The following is a 16,130-nucleotide window of genomic DNA, read 5'->3' on the forward strand; positions in this document are numbered from 1 at the left end:
ATCTTTTTTTTTTTTTTTGCATGTGTAATAAGCACAGTGCAATCTGTGCTCAGGACCCTGGGCTCAGCCACAGTATTGAGTTGATATATACTTAGGGGCTAATAAAAAGAGGAGGAGGTGGCGGGGGATAAAGGGGATGTGAGGGCTCCGAGAGGAGGGTAGGCGACACTTTTGCAGGACAGGTAGAAAACAAGTTCCCACCTCATCTTGCGGCTCACCTGACAGTGACTCCACATGATCAAGAGTTTGGCAAGTGTCGTCGGTCTACTGCTTGGGTTGACCCTTATTCATAAAACGTGTACAAAGAGTGTACTCTGAAACGTCGAGAGAGAAAGACAGGATGGGTGCCTGGGACTTTTAGAACTTGTAGGTCTCATGGGGAATACAGAAAACAAAATACAGCAGGCAGGGACTCCCCTGGCGGTCCAGTGGTTAAGAGTCCGAGCTTCCAATGCAAGAGGTGTGGGCTCGATCCCTGGTTGGGGAACTAAGATCCCACATGCCGTGCAGCGTGGCCAAGAAAATATTAAAAACAAACAAGGAAAAAACACCAAAAAACTCCTTACTTGGATCAGGGGGAGAAAAGTCCGGGAAGAAAAGTAAATTTTTGAAAATAATGGCTACCATTTATCGGACACTAACATGTGCCGGGCCCTGGGTTAAAGGCTTCTCTCAGTGTCTGGTATCTGGCCCCCATTTTAGAGGAATTAAGGACAAGGACACATCCTCCTCTGATTCTTCGGCAAATGCCCCTCCCCTCCCTTACATAGAGGCTCCTTGGCCTATTCCAATGGCCAGTCTGTATCTGGGGCTTCCCACTAGCCTTCCTCAATTTTATAAAGGCCACTTTGACTTGCTGATTCTTTAGCAGAATCCCAAAGAGAGAGAGACTCAGGCCCATCTTTCTCTCACTCCCTGAGGAGAAGAGGATCTTATGCCCAGGGTGACCGTAGGCCTGAACAGGAATCTGATGCGACAAAGACCCTTTCAGTCTAATTTAATGAAATCTGTTGAGGTTGGTGTTAACAGGGCCAGAGTCCTAGTCCCTCTTACTGGGGGGCCACCAGACCTAGAGAGGGTTAATTAGACTGACCGATGCTTAGGGTTTCCTCCTCGACTGACTGTTTTAATTGCTGGTGGGAACCCTGTCACATCAACCAGCCCTGCCCTTTCTCTTTTGAAAATAGCTATACTTCCCGAGGAATCAGATTATGAAATGGACAGCGAGCATGTTAATTTCACATTTCAGTAGGACTCCCAGGAGGCGAAAGATGGCTTGGGAAGAACCTCACCTCTGCCACAAGTTAAAGAAAGCAAGAAGTGTAGAGACCAGTTTTTCATTTGCTATTTACAGGCCTCCTAAAAAATCACTTAATAGAGAGGGATTTGGAGGGCCACGGTTTTGCTGGGAGTGAGAGGTATGTGTTATTTGGTGGGAAAATTGACTCTAAAAAGACATATGATTGGTATGGAGAATCTCAAATATAGGCAATTAGGTTACCTTCTCTAAAAAAGTTTTTTTTTTTTTTTTGCTTAATACCAACATTCCCCATAAAAGTCAAAGGTGATTTCTAAGATTACGCTCTGACTCTCACTAAGAAGGAATTAGCCCCAACTAAAAGGAAGGAGTACTTTTAAAAAATAATCACTATGAAGAATATTGAGCAAGAGTTATTTTAATAGGGTCATTAGATCCAGGCCAGGAGATTCTAAACAGTCTATCACACTTGAACACTAAAAATGGAGGAGGCTCTGCATAAAAGCAGCTGCATTTTTACATGATGATGATTTTTTTACTGGAAACCTGAGTAACGAGAAAACTTCAGACCTTGCTAAAGAACACTTCTGGGAGATTTAAAAAGACTTTATAGAAAACCTGCATTTAAAAAAAGAAGTCCAACAAACAAACTAAGACTACAGTGTTGGCAGATGAGTTACAGCAAATGTGGAAACAAAATATCACCACAGCAGTGACAGGTATCCCAGAAATGAGGAGGCTCGGGTTTCACGTACGCTCAATGGACATTTATAACCAGGGATCTGTCTGCTTCTGGCTATAATTCTGGAAGCAGAGGACTGCTGGGCACCTGTCATCTGACAAGGGATTTTAAGAGCACACAGCACACTTACAATAATCATGCCTCACCCTGAAATGATGCTTTATAGCTTATTACCACATCTGGAGGGTAAGCACTGAATTAGAAACTTTTGATTCCTTCACTTACCTTGCAGTCTTTGAGCAAAAGTCCCTGACATTTAATCTCTGAGCTTTTGGTTTATTTGCCTATGAAATGGGGTCCCATCACATGTTTATTGCCCAAGGCTGTTGCAAAAGACAAATGTGACTAGAGGAAAGGCTTTTAAAAATACAGGAAGAATGTGGTGTCATTATGTGTAATCATGTCTATTACAGGTTGCTAATAATTCTGAAGGCAGTGAGGCTACCCCTTTCAAGCTGGGGGTGGAGCGGTTAAGAGGGTAGGGGTGGGAGGAATCTACGAAAAGGTGACAAACCCCACTTTTTTTGCTTCATACCAGTTTTCCATGGTATATGTAATGTAGGCAAATGATACAAATAAACATAGCTGTATAGAAAGGCATTATTTTTTTGAGAAAAACCTATGGGAAATTGGACATTAAAAGGCAAGGAAGAGATTTTCGGTCAGATAAGCCATGCCCTTCCCACTGTACCAAACAGCTCAGTAGAGGCATTTTGAATACGGAAAAATGGCTGAATTGAAAAAAAAAAAAAAGAAGAAGAAGAAAGAAAAAGGGCACTCCAGCAGGATGAGATGGATGCCTCACTGTTGCACCTGGTGGCATAAATAAATTATCATACAATTAATTGAGACTTACTGTATAAATAAAGTGTCATGGCAGAATAGCCATTATATACAGCATTTGCCTGCACGATTTTAATAAATGCAGTAGCTACTAACAAATTCTAATCTAGCAGTCCCTTCAATTGTTAAAAAAAAAATGAGGGAATCACTCAAATTAGGTTTCCAAAACATGTTTAAGCCACTGAAATTATTCAGAAAGGCAACAGAACCATGAAAATAAGTCAATTATTGGCTAGTGTTGAATAAGAAAAAGGCTTCAACTTTTCAGCTATTCTAGAATTTCAGTCATGCTATTGATTATCTATCTATCTGTTTGTCTATGTCTATTTATCTATCTTTTTCCTTTTCAAGATTCCCTGCATTGTGGTTAAGCTGTTTGGGCAATAAAAATGGAGAGGGTATATACACAGAAACACACACACATTTTTAAAGCAACAGATGAATCTGTAAGTTACAAATTATCAAAGGATGGTCATTTGATCTGCATTTTCAGTGGTAGGCATATACAGATATCTTGTTTTATACGTTAAGATTTAAATGTTAGTGAAAAGGCTTGTCCTAAACACAAGTCCTTAATCCTGCCTCCTCTCCCCCTCCCCCATCAGTAATTCAGACCCAGTGAGGGTACCTCTCTTGTCACTTTGGCAAAATGAAACCTTGTCGGATTGCAGCCCGGCTCGACAAGCCGCATTGCCGCAGCAGGCAATCTGGCTTTCTGAATTCAGGTTCATGCTAGACAGGGCCCAGGGTTCACTGGACTACACTGCATGCAAACGTGCTTGACCTGGGCACAGGGCCAGGATGATGGCAGGGTGACCCCAACTAATCTCCTTTAATTAAGGTGAACTTTTCCCCCTGGAAGCAAGGGAAACTTCTAATATTCTTGCGGCTCAGTCCCAGACACAGACTGTTTGCTGCAGGGTTGGTGCTTGCATAATCTATGGTTTGAGGCTCCAGTTCTGACTGAAGTGGATGGTGCTTCCCACCCCACCCCAAACCCCCAGAACAGGGGCTTCAGGACATGGAGCAAAGGTGAATTTAGTGAAGATCTGCTTAAAAGCTTCATTTCACAAATGAGGCAACTGAGGCCCCAGCATGTGAGGGACACTGCTAATCAGGGGTCAAGTGCACACTGTCACTTGGCTCTCCTGTCTGCCCCCAGTTATGGCCCCCGCCCCCAGCACAGGTTTGCTACCCAGCACTGTGCTTGGAATATTGAAATGGGGTTGTTCTGGCAAAATCCGCTTTCTGCAGGAAAGCAGCCTGTTGTCTTTGGAGCCTCTGTGCCTTTAGCGCAGGTGGGGCATCTGAAATGTAAAACGGTCTCCATTCTGTATGTTTTCGGGGAAATGATGTTGTCCTTATTTCCCTGGGTGGGCATAAATAAAATGACCATCATATTTAAAACTGTGATTCGTAAGAGGCACATATCACAATAGCAAACAGTTATGCTCATAAGGTCATTAATAGAAACCATCACACGTTATAAAATCTTTAGCAAACAAATGTAGCACAGTCTGAAAAATTGTGATCTTGAAATCCCTTGAGAGGTCTTAGAGAATAAAGAAAGAAATTAGGATTGTGGAGTTTCACTTTTGAAATTTTCACTTAAGCCACACATTCAGACCTTTGCTAATTTGCTGCTTTGGTTAACTGTGGCACACGAATCAAACCCCAGATTTGAGCAGAATATAGGGGAGGGGGAGGGGGGAATTGGGCAGGCCGGGGAGGGACTTGGAGATAGGGTCTTGTTGTGGGGGAGGAGGGGGGGTCCTGGAGAGGGGAGGGGGCCCTGAGAACTGGCACAGGTGAAGGGAGGAGGAAGGGGAAGGCCAGGGCCACCAAAAGTACCTTTCCAATGGGATTATTAACATGAGATCTTTTTAATGTTTTTGCATCCCAAGCCCGTATGCAGAGGATCTTACCTTTGAGCCTCTTTGCCCCCAGCTAAAGCTGCTTGAAAAAATGCACATGCAAACATTTACATGTCTCACAGTTTTATCACATTTTGTCCACACACTTAAAATACGCTGGAAGCATTTTTTTTAAAGTTTTATTTTAATTGCATTTCAAACACAAGATGGGCATTCCACTCCCAACGCATAACCCCTCTGTCTTTAAACCAAGCCCCTCCTACTGTATTCTGTACAAGGGTAAATGATTGGCTTACCTCAGGCTCTTCCCTAGGAAAAAAAATGATTTCGTATTTTTTAAACATAGCCACTCCCACCCCCACCCTCCCACCCCCTCGCCCCGGAACCAGCCCAGTGTGGTTTGGGATCCGGGACTCGCCTACACCGGGTTAAGTGGGGTTTTTTCCCCCCGCCTCCCTCCATCCCCCGACCAGGTGAGCCGAGTGTGTGCAGAATACCGAATTTCTGCGCGCAGCCCCGGACGCCCCAGATACCTGAGTGTCTGGTTTTTCAACCGTAAAGGCGGGAGGGTTTGGCGAACGAATGAGAAGTGAGGAAACACTTAGCGCAAAGGGAAAAAAGAGAGAAAGACAGACAGAAAACAGGTTATGGAGGCCGGCCGGAGGCCGCCCCCTCCCCCCGCCCAGCCAGCGACGCGACATCCTCCCCAGCATCTCCCGCTACCTTCTCCTGCGTTTTCGCGCCGCCGCCCGCTGCAGAGCGGCAGCGCACAGGTACCACCGGACTGTGCGAACACGGAAAGTTTTTGCCCGCGCAATGGCGCAAAACACAAGACAGCCCGTTCCCCGGTACAAGTACACAGTCGGCGGGTAACTTGGGGGTGCCGGGGGGGGGGGGACTGGAGAACACTCGAGCATATCATGCACAGGCGGACACAATATGGACACCAACACACACCGACAACAAGCTGTCTTCGTCCAAAGCAGCCGTGCCAGGCGAGGCGGGGACGCACCTTCCCCAACGACCCCAACCCACCAACGGCCCCAGCCAGCCTAGCCTGAGCGCCCCCGGAGCCCGCCCCTGCAGTTCCTGGCTCACCTGAAGCCCCCGCCTTTCTTGCCGTCCCCCACCCCACGGCTCGGCGACTTCTTACGGTCGCTGGCGCTGGTTTGTCCAGCTGGAAATGACCCTCAGTGTTGTACCGCACCACTTGCCTCCCTAAAGGGCACATACTTCGCCACCCAAGCCCACCCGAGATCCCTCCCGCTCCTGGGACAAAGTTAGGGCCCCTTGCTGGAACTTTCTAGTAGGCTCTTCCCGCCTTTGCCCGACCCCTTCCTCCCGCCGCCAGGCCCCGAGCCCCACCGGGCAGCCCTGCCACCCGCTCCCGGGGTCCCCGGGCGGCCCTGCTCCGCGCGGGCAGAGTCCGCCGCGTTACCTAGAAGCAGCAGGCGGTGCGTACACATGTAGCCCATCTTCTCGTTCTGGAGTTGCTTGTCGATGAGCTTGCTGCGTTTCTTCTGGGCGCGCTTCTGGGCGCGTTTCTCCTTGCTTTCCTTGCGGGTCTGTCTGCGCTTCTCCGCCAGGGCAACCTTCTTGACCTTGGGGCTGAGGGAGCCTCTGGACTGGGGGCTCTCGGATCGGCAGAAGCAGCCTCCGAAGGCCTGGATGAGGAAGTTGCGGAGCAAGTTGCGCCGGGTCTTTCGGCGGCGGCGGTTTCTCCTGGACTGAAACCAGCGGCGGCATCCGAAGGTCCCATCGTCGGATTCGTCTCCACTGTCGCTGCTGACCGATATTTCGTCGTCGTCGCGGTAGCAGCTGCGCTCATACCTGCCCCGCCAGGCGTACGCGCGAGGAGGCTGCGGAGTAGGCGGGTCAGCAGCCTGGATCTCGGGGCTGGGGGGTCTAAGGAAGCTGATCTTGGGTCGGGCTCCGGAGGCTGGGGTTGCCCAGGCGGCAGGAGCGGCCTGGGGGACAGGGGCCGCCCGGGCGACAGGGGCTGCCCTAGCGACAGGGGCCGCCCGGGCGACAGGAGCGGCAGGGGCTGCCCCGGCGGCAGGAGCGGCTGGAGCGGCAGAGGCTGCCCCGGCGGCAGGAGAGGCTGGGGCGCCAGAGGCTGCCCCGGCGGCAGGAGAGGCTGGGGCGGCAGGGGCTGCCCCGGCGGCAGGAGAGGCTGGGGCGGCAGGGGCTGCCCCGGCGGCAGGAGAGGCTGGGGCGGCAGGGGCTGCCCCGGCGGCAGGAGAGGCTGGGGCGGCAGGGGCTGCTCCGGCGGCTGGAGCGTCAGGGGCTGCCCCGGCGGCTGGAGCGGCAGGGGCTGCTCCGGCGGCAGGAGAGGCAGGGGCTGACCCGGCGGCAGGGGCTTCTTCCCTGGGATCGGGGACTTTGCCTCCCTCCGCGGCAGCGGTGTTTGCGCCTCCTTCCATCCCGGCTGCTTCTCCCTCAGCTGGGGGTCTCTCTCCCTCTGCTTGCTCTCTTTGAACTGGGGCTCGGGAGACCTCGATGGGCGGGCTGCCAAGTGCCATTGGGGGGCTGTCCACGTTGACGGGAGCGTCGTCGACCCCAATGGGGGCGCTGCCAACCTCGCACGGGGGTCCGGAGATCTCCATCGGGGGGCTGTTGCCCGCGAAGTGTGGAGGAGGTCTGACAGCCTCTCGAGATGGGCTGCGGATGATGCCTGGGACCCAGAGGGGGGGCTCGTTCGTGGCGGGAGCGAGGAGGACCGCACTCGGAGCCGCGACTGCCGTGATCTCGCTGCCGCCACCGCCGTCGATTTGTGGGATAGCTCGGGGGAGCCCAGGGGGTGGGCTGTCGTCCCCAAAGGCTGCTCCATCAAGCTCGAATGGCATCTCCTCCTCAGGGGGAGGGCTGCAGCCTCCTCTGAAGCCTGCATCTGCAGGTCTGAGGGCTCGGGGCCCCTCGGGAGGAGCCCTGAAGACCCCCGCACCTGGGCCTCCTGGAGCAAGGTCTGAGACCTGCAAGAGAGGTTGGCTGCAGCCTCCCTGGGCAGGCTGCTCAAAGTCAAAGGGCATAGCTTCTTCGGGCGGAGGGCTGTAGCTTCCCAGGCTTGGCCTGGCCTCACCGGGGGCTCCGGGCTCCACGATCGGTGGGCTGAAGGCTTCAAGGCCTGCACGGGCCCCAGTGGTGTCTCCAGGGTGCTCCAGGGTAGGCCAGAAGTCTCCCAAGCTGGACTGCTCGACCTCGAAGGGCATGGCTTCCTCAGGAGGTGGGCTGTAGCCTCCATGGGTTCCAGCTTCCTTGATGGCCTGGCCGAGGTCCTGGAAGTTGGGCCTGGAGACTTCTGGGGGTCCACAGGCCTCGCCTTCAATCTCGACGGGGACGGGCTCGCTGTGAGGCGGTGGGGTCTCCATCTCTTCGGCTGTGCCAGGCCCAGCACCGGGGGCAGCTGCCCCTGGGGCCTCCAATGGTGGTTGCTCGGGCTGTTCCCCGAGTTCAAGGGGGATATTGCGTTGTCCTGGCATATTATTGCCGTCGAGGCAGTTGCGCACGCCCATAACACGGTGGCGGTTTCTTAAAATAAACTTGGGGCCCCGTAAGACGGAGCACCCAACCAAACTAGGGTGAAAAAAATATTAAAAAAGAAAAAAAAAGACCCAAAGCAAAACTAAACAAAGTACTAGCTGGAAAGTGCTCCAACCTCACTTCCCAACCCTAGTGAGGTCTAGGGGTTCAGGGTGTCAAACCCCAGACCATGGCAGAAGCAAGTCTGTTGCTGCTGGTTGAGTCTTGGCTCCTTTCTGCCCACTTTTTATCCCCTCAGGCTGCCCCTGGCCCCCCTCTTTGGCCTGCCTTGTCCCCTCCTCTCTCTTTCTCTCAGCTCCAGGCCAGCCCCGCCTGCTTGGATCAGAGGAGCGCGCCGAATCGGTCCGAAAATCGCTCGTAGTGCTCTGTCTCTGCCACCAGGGGACGCGGCCCCAGTGCCGAGGTGGCTCCGGGTGCCGGCTCCAGGCGCCGGGAGCCCCGGACTTTGGGTAAGGGGGCTGATGAGCGCAGGCCTTGCAGGGACGTTTTGGCTCCTTCCAATCCTCTCCCTGACTGATTTGGAGTCTTTCTCCTCTCTTCTCCCCTGGCCAGAGAGAGAGCTCTCCTGCGTTGCTGGACACGTGACGCAAGACGTGGGCCCCCGGCTGCTTGAGCGCAGGAGCTGAAACCCTCCCTCCCAGACCCAACAGACTCTCCTCGGGGGGAGGGGGGACTGCAGGAGTGTTTCGTAACCCTAAATTACCCCAGAACCCCTGAGCCGCAGCCCCCAGCCATGAGCAGCCTCGGATCCTAAGCTTCGAGTCTGGAGCGCAAGGCTTTGAGCGCGTGGAAAGGGGGTGCAGGCGCGCGCGCGAGGATGCGACAGGTGGTCGTGAGCCCACCGGCGGAGCAGACAGAAGGCGAGGGACAAGGGGCTGCTGAGTGTGGGCACGCAGTTTGTTTTTAAAACGTGTTGGGGTACTTTCCATCGCTTCTGCAGCCTTCGTTTGCCGGTTGCCGAGCTGGCTCCTCGGCATCTCAATGTCCCCCAGCCCCACCACACTCTGGGGTCTCCACAGTGGCCTAAGGTGGCGCAGGCAGGGTCCTACCCACTTTATGGGGATGATGAGAAATACAGAGGAATAAGAGGGTCTTGGGCATCTACCGCCGAGATTTTCTCAGCGGTAGCTGCCGTGGCACAGAACGGGGGGCATGGGACACACACAGGGACCCCAAAGACCGCAGGCCCCAGAGTTCCGGGGCTCCTACTGCTCTGGGGAAGGGCTAAATGGAATTTCAGTTGAGATTTATAGCCCGCTTAAGGTGGTCTCGGAGACTGAAAATCCCCATGAGCGCCGAACCCAAAGACACACACCGTGCCGCGGCGGGCAGCTGCGGCCGCGGTGCGCTGCTCCCCGCCTCGGGCACCGGCTGCGGGTTAGGGTCAGTCAGTTCCTCTAGCCCCACTCCAGCCCCCTTCCAGTCCTTCTCCTCTCGCCATGGGTCTCCCAGAGCAGCTGCTTTACTTTTCCAGTGCTTGAGCCCGCTGAGGCGGCACCAAGTCCGGCCACAAACCCGGCAGTCGCCCGGCTGCGCTCCCGTCGCCGTAGCGCGCGGTGGGCTCAGAGCCCATGGGGATAAACGCCCACACCATCTGGGTGGGCTCAGCGCGTGCATGCACACCGACATGCGTTTGGGGTCTGTGGAGGGATTTGAGCCCTGGGAAAAATTTCCTGCTTGCGGTTCACGTAAGACCCGGGACTCGGGCATCCTATCTGTCTCGCCAGCGGGTGACATGGACCTGTGAGCCACTCAGGTGGAAGACAGCTGGGCAAGAGGCAGGTGGTCGCCTGGCCTTAGGGTGAGGGGAGGGGTGGCGGGATGAGTGTTACAAGGGGTGGGCTGCGGCAAGCGGGGCGCATCGCCCGGATCGCATAGCCTGGATCGCTGTATCTACGAGCCGCAGTCGGGTGGACCACGTACACACGCACGCTCCAATCTCGTTAAACCTAACGCATCCCTCTTAGAAAGAGGGGGTCACAGCCGCAGCGCACCCCCCACCACCCACGCGGCCGCGCTGCGCGGAGGAAGGCTAACGTTTGGAGCCCCCCAAGGGTGCATCATCTCGGCTCTTCGTGTCTACACGCTCCCAGGTGCCAACACTGAACTTTGGGGCAAACTTTGGACAACTATCCCCGCGCGTAATGGCTCAGCCTTTCGGGCATCCACTGAATGGGCCAACTGGGTCGCGACCGTCTACTCACTCCCCTGCGACCCCAGCGCTGGGTCAGTCATTGGGCTGGGGTCACGCCAATCAAGGCTGCCTGGCGAATGAGCGGGGGGGCGCCGGACCGGAAACCGGATATGAGTGGGAGGTCCAATAGGGGGCGCCGCGTTGGAACGCCCTGAGAGGTGGTACGGCCGCGGCGGTGGGACGCGGTGGGCTGGGCTGGCGCGCGTGGGGCGGCCAGGCCTGGGCCGCCACGAGGCCGTGGGGTCACTCTGGCTGACGCCCCAAGTCACCCAGGCTGGGGGGGGGGGCGCTGGGGGCTCCCAGGGACCCACCCTTGTGCTCGCTGCTGGCGATGGGCGAACCCGCTTCCCGGGGATCCGCCGACGGGGCGAGGCGAGGAGGCGGCTGCTTTCCAGGGCCCGGAGGTAGAGGGCCAAGACCCCGGGCAGAGAGGGGGCTCCTGCCCCGATGCAGAAGCGTCGAGGTCGCGGGCACGCTGAGTCCTGCCCGAGCGGAAGGTCAGTAGCCGTCGCGGGCTGGAGCCTCCGGGAGGCCGCGACGGGGGCCCCCACGGGGACGCCCTGCTCTCGCCAGGCCTCGCGCGCAGCCTGCGCCACCTCGGCCCCTTCCCAGAGCATCCTCCTTCAGGGAGGGGCTGCGGGGTCTCTGTGCTGCGTCCTCGGGTGCCGGCAGCACCTTGACCGTTCGCCAGGAGAGCACACGCACGGGCGGGCGGGATAGAGACGGGCCGGACAGTCCTCCCTCGTAGAGGCTGAGCGGCAGAAAAATGAAAGAAAAGACCTGCGGTTGCGGGGGACCTTGTCGGAGGAGATGGAGTTTCAGACGGGCCCCCATGGAGGCACAGATGTCTAGGCTGTGAACATAAGGCGGGGGTGGGAGACGTCGGCCTACCACGAACAAAGATCCAGGAGTAGGAAACACGGCACGTGGCTGGGTAAAGGGAACAGGCCACCTCGCCGGGTCTGGGAGGAGCGATGGCAGAGAAAGGCAGGAAAAACCAAGCAGGATTTCTCTGAGGATGCCAGGGAATATCAGGGCAAGCAGTTTTGAGGCTATATTGGTAGGAAATGGTATAGATACTGAACTTTTTTCTTTCTTTCTTTTTCCTCCTGTCCTTCAAGTGGGGATTTGAGCCTACTTTTAAGATAGGTTTGAGGCAGCGTGCAGGATGGTCCTGTTGAAGAGAACAAAGGAGGCTGTGGCTGGTCATGCCCTTTAAAAGAGAGAACCACGCATGGTGAAGGAAGCAGGAAGGCTGGAGGCAGGGACTCAAGAGGGATCCCAGAGGACCCTCTAGCAACTTCTGTGCCACACACAAAGGGTGGGGGAGCCAAAGTCTGGCACCTGGATGATGGGACACCTGTGGGATAGGGAAGTCATGGAGGATCTGGAGAGACGCTGGCATGGTGGCAGAGGGGAAGGAAGGATGTACAGTCTGGGTGGAGGTTTTTTTTCAGCCTGTTACTTAGGTGCATGGGACCAAAGTTTAGAAGAACCCCAAATTCAAAGGGACAGTTATCCTTATTAGGATACGAATTTAGATCAGATAAAACCTTCAAAGGGAGAAATATATTTGCTGATAGAACCTCAAACTCTTGGAGCACTGGAGAGGAAAAGGGGGGACGTTACAAGAGAGAACAGTGGGCCTAGGAAGGGATGGGTAGGGGTACATCGGGGGGAAGAGTTTAAGAACTGGTCAGCAGATCTCATCTGGATGGTGGTTTCTTAGCCTCCACACTGTTGGCATCTGGGACCTGGTAATCCTTTGCTGTGGCGACTGTCCTGTGCACTCGAGGGTGCTTGGCAGCGTCCCTGGCTGCTACCTGCTAGATGCCAGTAGCACCCCCTTAGTTGTAGCAACCAAAAATATCACTCAATTTTGCCAGATGTCCTCTGAGAGGCAGAAGTTGCCCCCCAGTTGAAAGCACTGCTGTGGGCTGAGAAAGGAGCCTTAGACTTCAGTAGGAACCGCCTTAATTTAAAGATAAATTGGACCAGGGAGAAAACATTCCAGCATTTAACTCCAGTGTTCCCCTTTCTGTCCACCCTTATTTATTCCTCTGTAGTGACTGGCTGCCAGAATCTGAAAATCCCAAATCACTTGGATGGGTGTGAATCAGGGCTGAAACTCCACCACAGATCAGCACTGGGACTTGAGAGAGTCTGCATAAGTGTGGCCAGATGTTGAAAGAGGTGACTAACCCAAAAGGCAGGTGGATAGCCTGGCCACAGGGACCCGAGGAACCAGTATGGTAAGAGCTGGGGGTGATCAGCTGGTAGGCTGACGGGCCACCCTGATTGGTGGGGCTGTCTGGCAAGCCCATTCAGGGCTGGCGATCTTGTTGGCTAAGACAGAAGTATGGCCTTGACTTGGCTGCAGATGGCCAGAGGGCATGGTTTTTAGGATCTGCCATTATAATTTTATAATCGCAAAGTATCTGAGGCATAGATGGATGGATTTCTCTCAGGGGAAGAGGTAGATATTTTCTAGGAGTGAGCAGGAAGAGGGAAGGAAAGTTAGTTACTGGGTTCACACAGCCCAGGAAGAGGAAGGTAAGATAGGCTAGTCAGGGTGCCTGAAGGAAGGCTGAGCTGGGGTGAAGCTGCGGGCCAGGTTCTGGATCCTCCCCAATGGGGAGTGTATGAGGGGCTGCGGTGCAATGAGGTGCCGGTGTGCGAAGGAGAGGATGGGTTGGCAGAATGCCGGTGGAGGGTGCCTGAGGACTGTGTACCCTCAGCTACTTCAAAAAGATAGGTTTTCTACACTTGATGCGATAGGAGAGGGTGGGAAACGCTACTCGTGTTTCAGTTAAAGGCCACACTTCTAAGGAAAGTCAGTCTGTTCAGACCAGATGGCCCAGGTGCCACAGGTAGCCATCAGCAGGATTTTTGTAAAGAGGTGACCTCAAGTGGAAAAACAGTATTTCTAAACTGTCGACTCTGAACAGCACCAGTGCCACCTGCAGGGACACGGCCCCCGCCTTGGCAGCCCCCATGATGTCCTGGGCTTCCCCGGCTCCGTCTTCCGCTATATTGACGCGTCCACGGCAGCGCGCGTCATGATGAGTGGACGGGCGTCACTGCACTTACGTTTGGGGATTCTTACTCATTGTCAAAGGCACCAGGCCCGTTCAGATTTTAAGTAGCTGCCTGTCAGCTTTCTTTTTTAGTTCATCCCTGTATCCAAGATAGAAAAAAGCAAAGTGGAAGAGGGTCCCTTGAGAGGGAGGGGAGGTAGGCAAGAGAAAAGAGCAGAAACCAGGAAATAAACGACCTTCCTTTGGCGGAGGCATTTCCTCCTTGGGGGGGGGGGTTCGGGGGCAGTTTGCAGAAGAGGCTTCTCTGCAGCCCCCTCGCGTCATTGGTTGTCAGTGGGTTACTTTCAAATGAGGAAAAGGAGAATCTTTTCACCAGTTGTGAGGAAAAGGCAAAAGCAGAAAGAGGAGGACAAAGGGAAGAGAATTCAGGCAACAATTATTTTTCTCAGCCTCCCATTGACAAATGTTTTCTGAGTGCTGACTGAGTAGCAATAAGACTTCGAAGCTGTTCAATTAATTAGTGTTCAGTTAGGACTCGCTGCGCCCGTCCTTTTCCCTTCCAGAGTCTCCTCTGCCAGCCCTGGCCGGCGGAGGCAGCAGCAGCCTACTGCCGTCCGCACAAGGGTCTGCGGGGCCAGGCTCTTTCAGGCAAAGGCCAGGTGCAGGGAAAATGCCTCAAATGGATAAGGGTTAGGAGCGGATGCAGGGCTGATGTTACAGACAGTGGCAGCCAGACGTATGAGAAGACTTGATCTGCTCAGATTAAAAAGGCCCAGACTGGAGCCCCGGGGGCCAAGGGTTCCACCATGAATTCAGACCCCTGCGTGTCCCGCTCACTGGCTGCACTCAGCAGCCCTTACCTTGGACTGGCCCCCCAGTTCTGCAGCCAGGCCAGCAGGCATCTGACCCCCTGCGCCTGTAGGGCGGGTCCAGGCATTCTCTAGTCACCTGGATGGGGGTGTGGATACCCCTCCGGGCCGGCTGCCGGTGCAGCAGAGGATTTCAGGGGAGAGGTGGGGGTTCCAGTGCCTCTGGGGAAGGGGACCGAGAGAGGAGGCAAAAGTGGGGGGCTGCGGTGGCGGGAGGGATTCCCGGAAGAGAAATTGGCTTTAGTGGAAGCTCTGTTTGAAATTTCGGTAATTCATGGTGGAAATTCCAGGCACCCCGGAGGCTTCTTGGCAACGTGATTTGAATTTAAGGGGAATGGTATATTTCACCTTCGTGCACAACCTCAATTACCCAGAGCGAAGTTTCCTAATGAAATCTAACTGAGACAACAACATAAGCCAGGGCACTCAGAAGCCTGCTCTGCCTGCGGGGAGGAGACACTTGTCTTCTTCAGCTGGTGGGGGGGCAGTCTTTGGCCCTGTGCCCCTCATACCCCTCAAGTTTGAGATTCGGGGACTCTCCCTGAACCAGAATCCAAGACTTAGGATTTGAACCATACAAAGCAAGATTTCCTAGGCTGTGAATCTTTCCATTTGGTTGAAGCAGTTGAGGTGCACCTATGAAATTGAAATTTCTGGGCCGGGCCTGTAAGAGACTCCCAGAGGGACAGTGATGTTAAGGGTGACTAATCTGAGACCCCCATTAGCGGCCGTCCCCCGCCATCCTTGCCTGTGAAAAATGCCCTTCCTAATGCTAAGCTGATGTTGCCCTTGCTGTATTTGAAGACCACCATGAAATCTCCCCTGAATCTTTTTCTGCCCTAACCCTTTCTGCCCTGCCTTTCTCTTGCTTCCAGCTGTTCTTTCTTGCCCTAACATTTATAGGCATCCCCCTCCCCAAACCTCATCTTTTCATCCCAGGTGTCTCGTCTCCCTCCATCTCTCTTTTTTCCTGTGATCCCCCCCAAACCTTCTTTTCCTTTTGGCATCCCCAAATCTTCCCCCACGTTACAGCCACCACCTGCCCTTGGTCAGCGAAGCCTCGTCTTACTCTGGCCTTTCTGATAGCTGTGCTCCCCTGTTAATTGGCAACGTGCTCAGCCTAAAATAAGCCCATAGAATAAGCGCACACGTGAAGCTAGGAAGGCGGCCTCCCCAGTTTTACCCTGGAATAGGGAGCTGGGGAGGTGCGTGGTGCCAGCTCCTCTCAGATGTCCTGCCTCTACTGGCTGAGCGCTGTCAACAGGTGACGGCAGCCCTGCACTGCAGGCTTGTGGCCTTGGGAGAACTAAGTCACTAGGCTCTTTACTCTGGCTTCTGGACCAAGTGAATTGATGAGGCACTAGTACCAGCTTTGGTACCAGGGTCCTTGGGAGAAAAAAAACCATGAGATTTAAAAAAGAGAAAACAACATCAGTAAAATTCAGCTTATATATAGCCTTGTAATATGTAGCCCCACAAAATGTTAAAGTATAAAACAAAAATGGAATGTTAAATCACTTAATTTGACATAAGCCAGCCTTTTTTTTTTTTTTTTTTTTTTTTTAACATTTGCTTTATCTCACATATTTGCAACAGGCATGACTGGTTTGGGTGAAGTGCAAAAAAAAAAAAATATTTTAGCTATTATCAGACCCCACAGTACAGAAACTGATACACGGTCTATCTCTGTATCTGTGGTATTCACATTTCGTGGGCGAGGACTAATTAAGAAAAAGATGTCTGAAGAAGCTCCTGGAAGGGAGTGATAGTGA

The 16,130-nt window shown here is 53.9% G+C and overlaps 1 protein-coding gene across 6 annotated transcripts in view; it reads right to left on the reverse strand.

Annotated features, from left to right (window-relative positions):
* GNAS (GNAS complex locus) overlaps positions 1–8,229 on the reverse strand; it is a 53,893-nt gene extending 45,664 nt beyond the window's left edge. For 2 of the 6 annotated variants that reach the window (XM_057700837.1, XM_057700839.1), the window contains exons 1-2: positions 6,828–8,229; positions 6,156–6,716 (exon numbers count right to left, since the gene is read on the reverse strand). In XM_057700837.1, the coding sequence (XP_057556820.1) occupies positions 6,156–6,716; positions 6,828–8,229 (1,963 nt within the window). Of the gene's footprint in view, positions 1–5,815; positions 5,936–6,155 lie in introns of all 6 variants that reach the window. The other 4 variants (XM_057700834.1, XM_057700833.1, XM_057700835.1 and 1 more) reach the window with 3 other exon arrangements.
* Positions 8,230–16,130: the final 7,901 nt, after the last annotated feature.

Source organism: Hippopotamus amphibius, chromosome 12, assembly GCF_030028045.1.
Source record: "Hippopotamus amphibius kiboko isolate mHipAmp2 chromosome 12, mHipAmp2.hap2, whole genome shotgun sequence".
In the NCBI taxonomy this organism is placed as follows: domain Eukaryota; kingdom Metazoa; phylum Chordata; class Mammalia; order Artiodactyla; family Hippopotamidae; genus Hippopotamus; species Hippopotamus amphibius.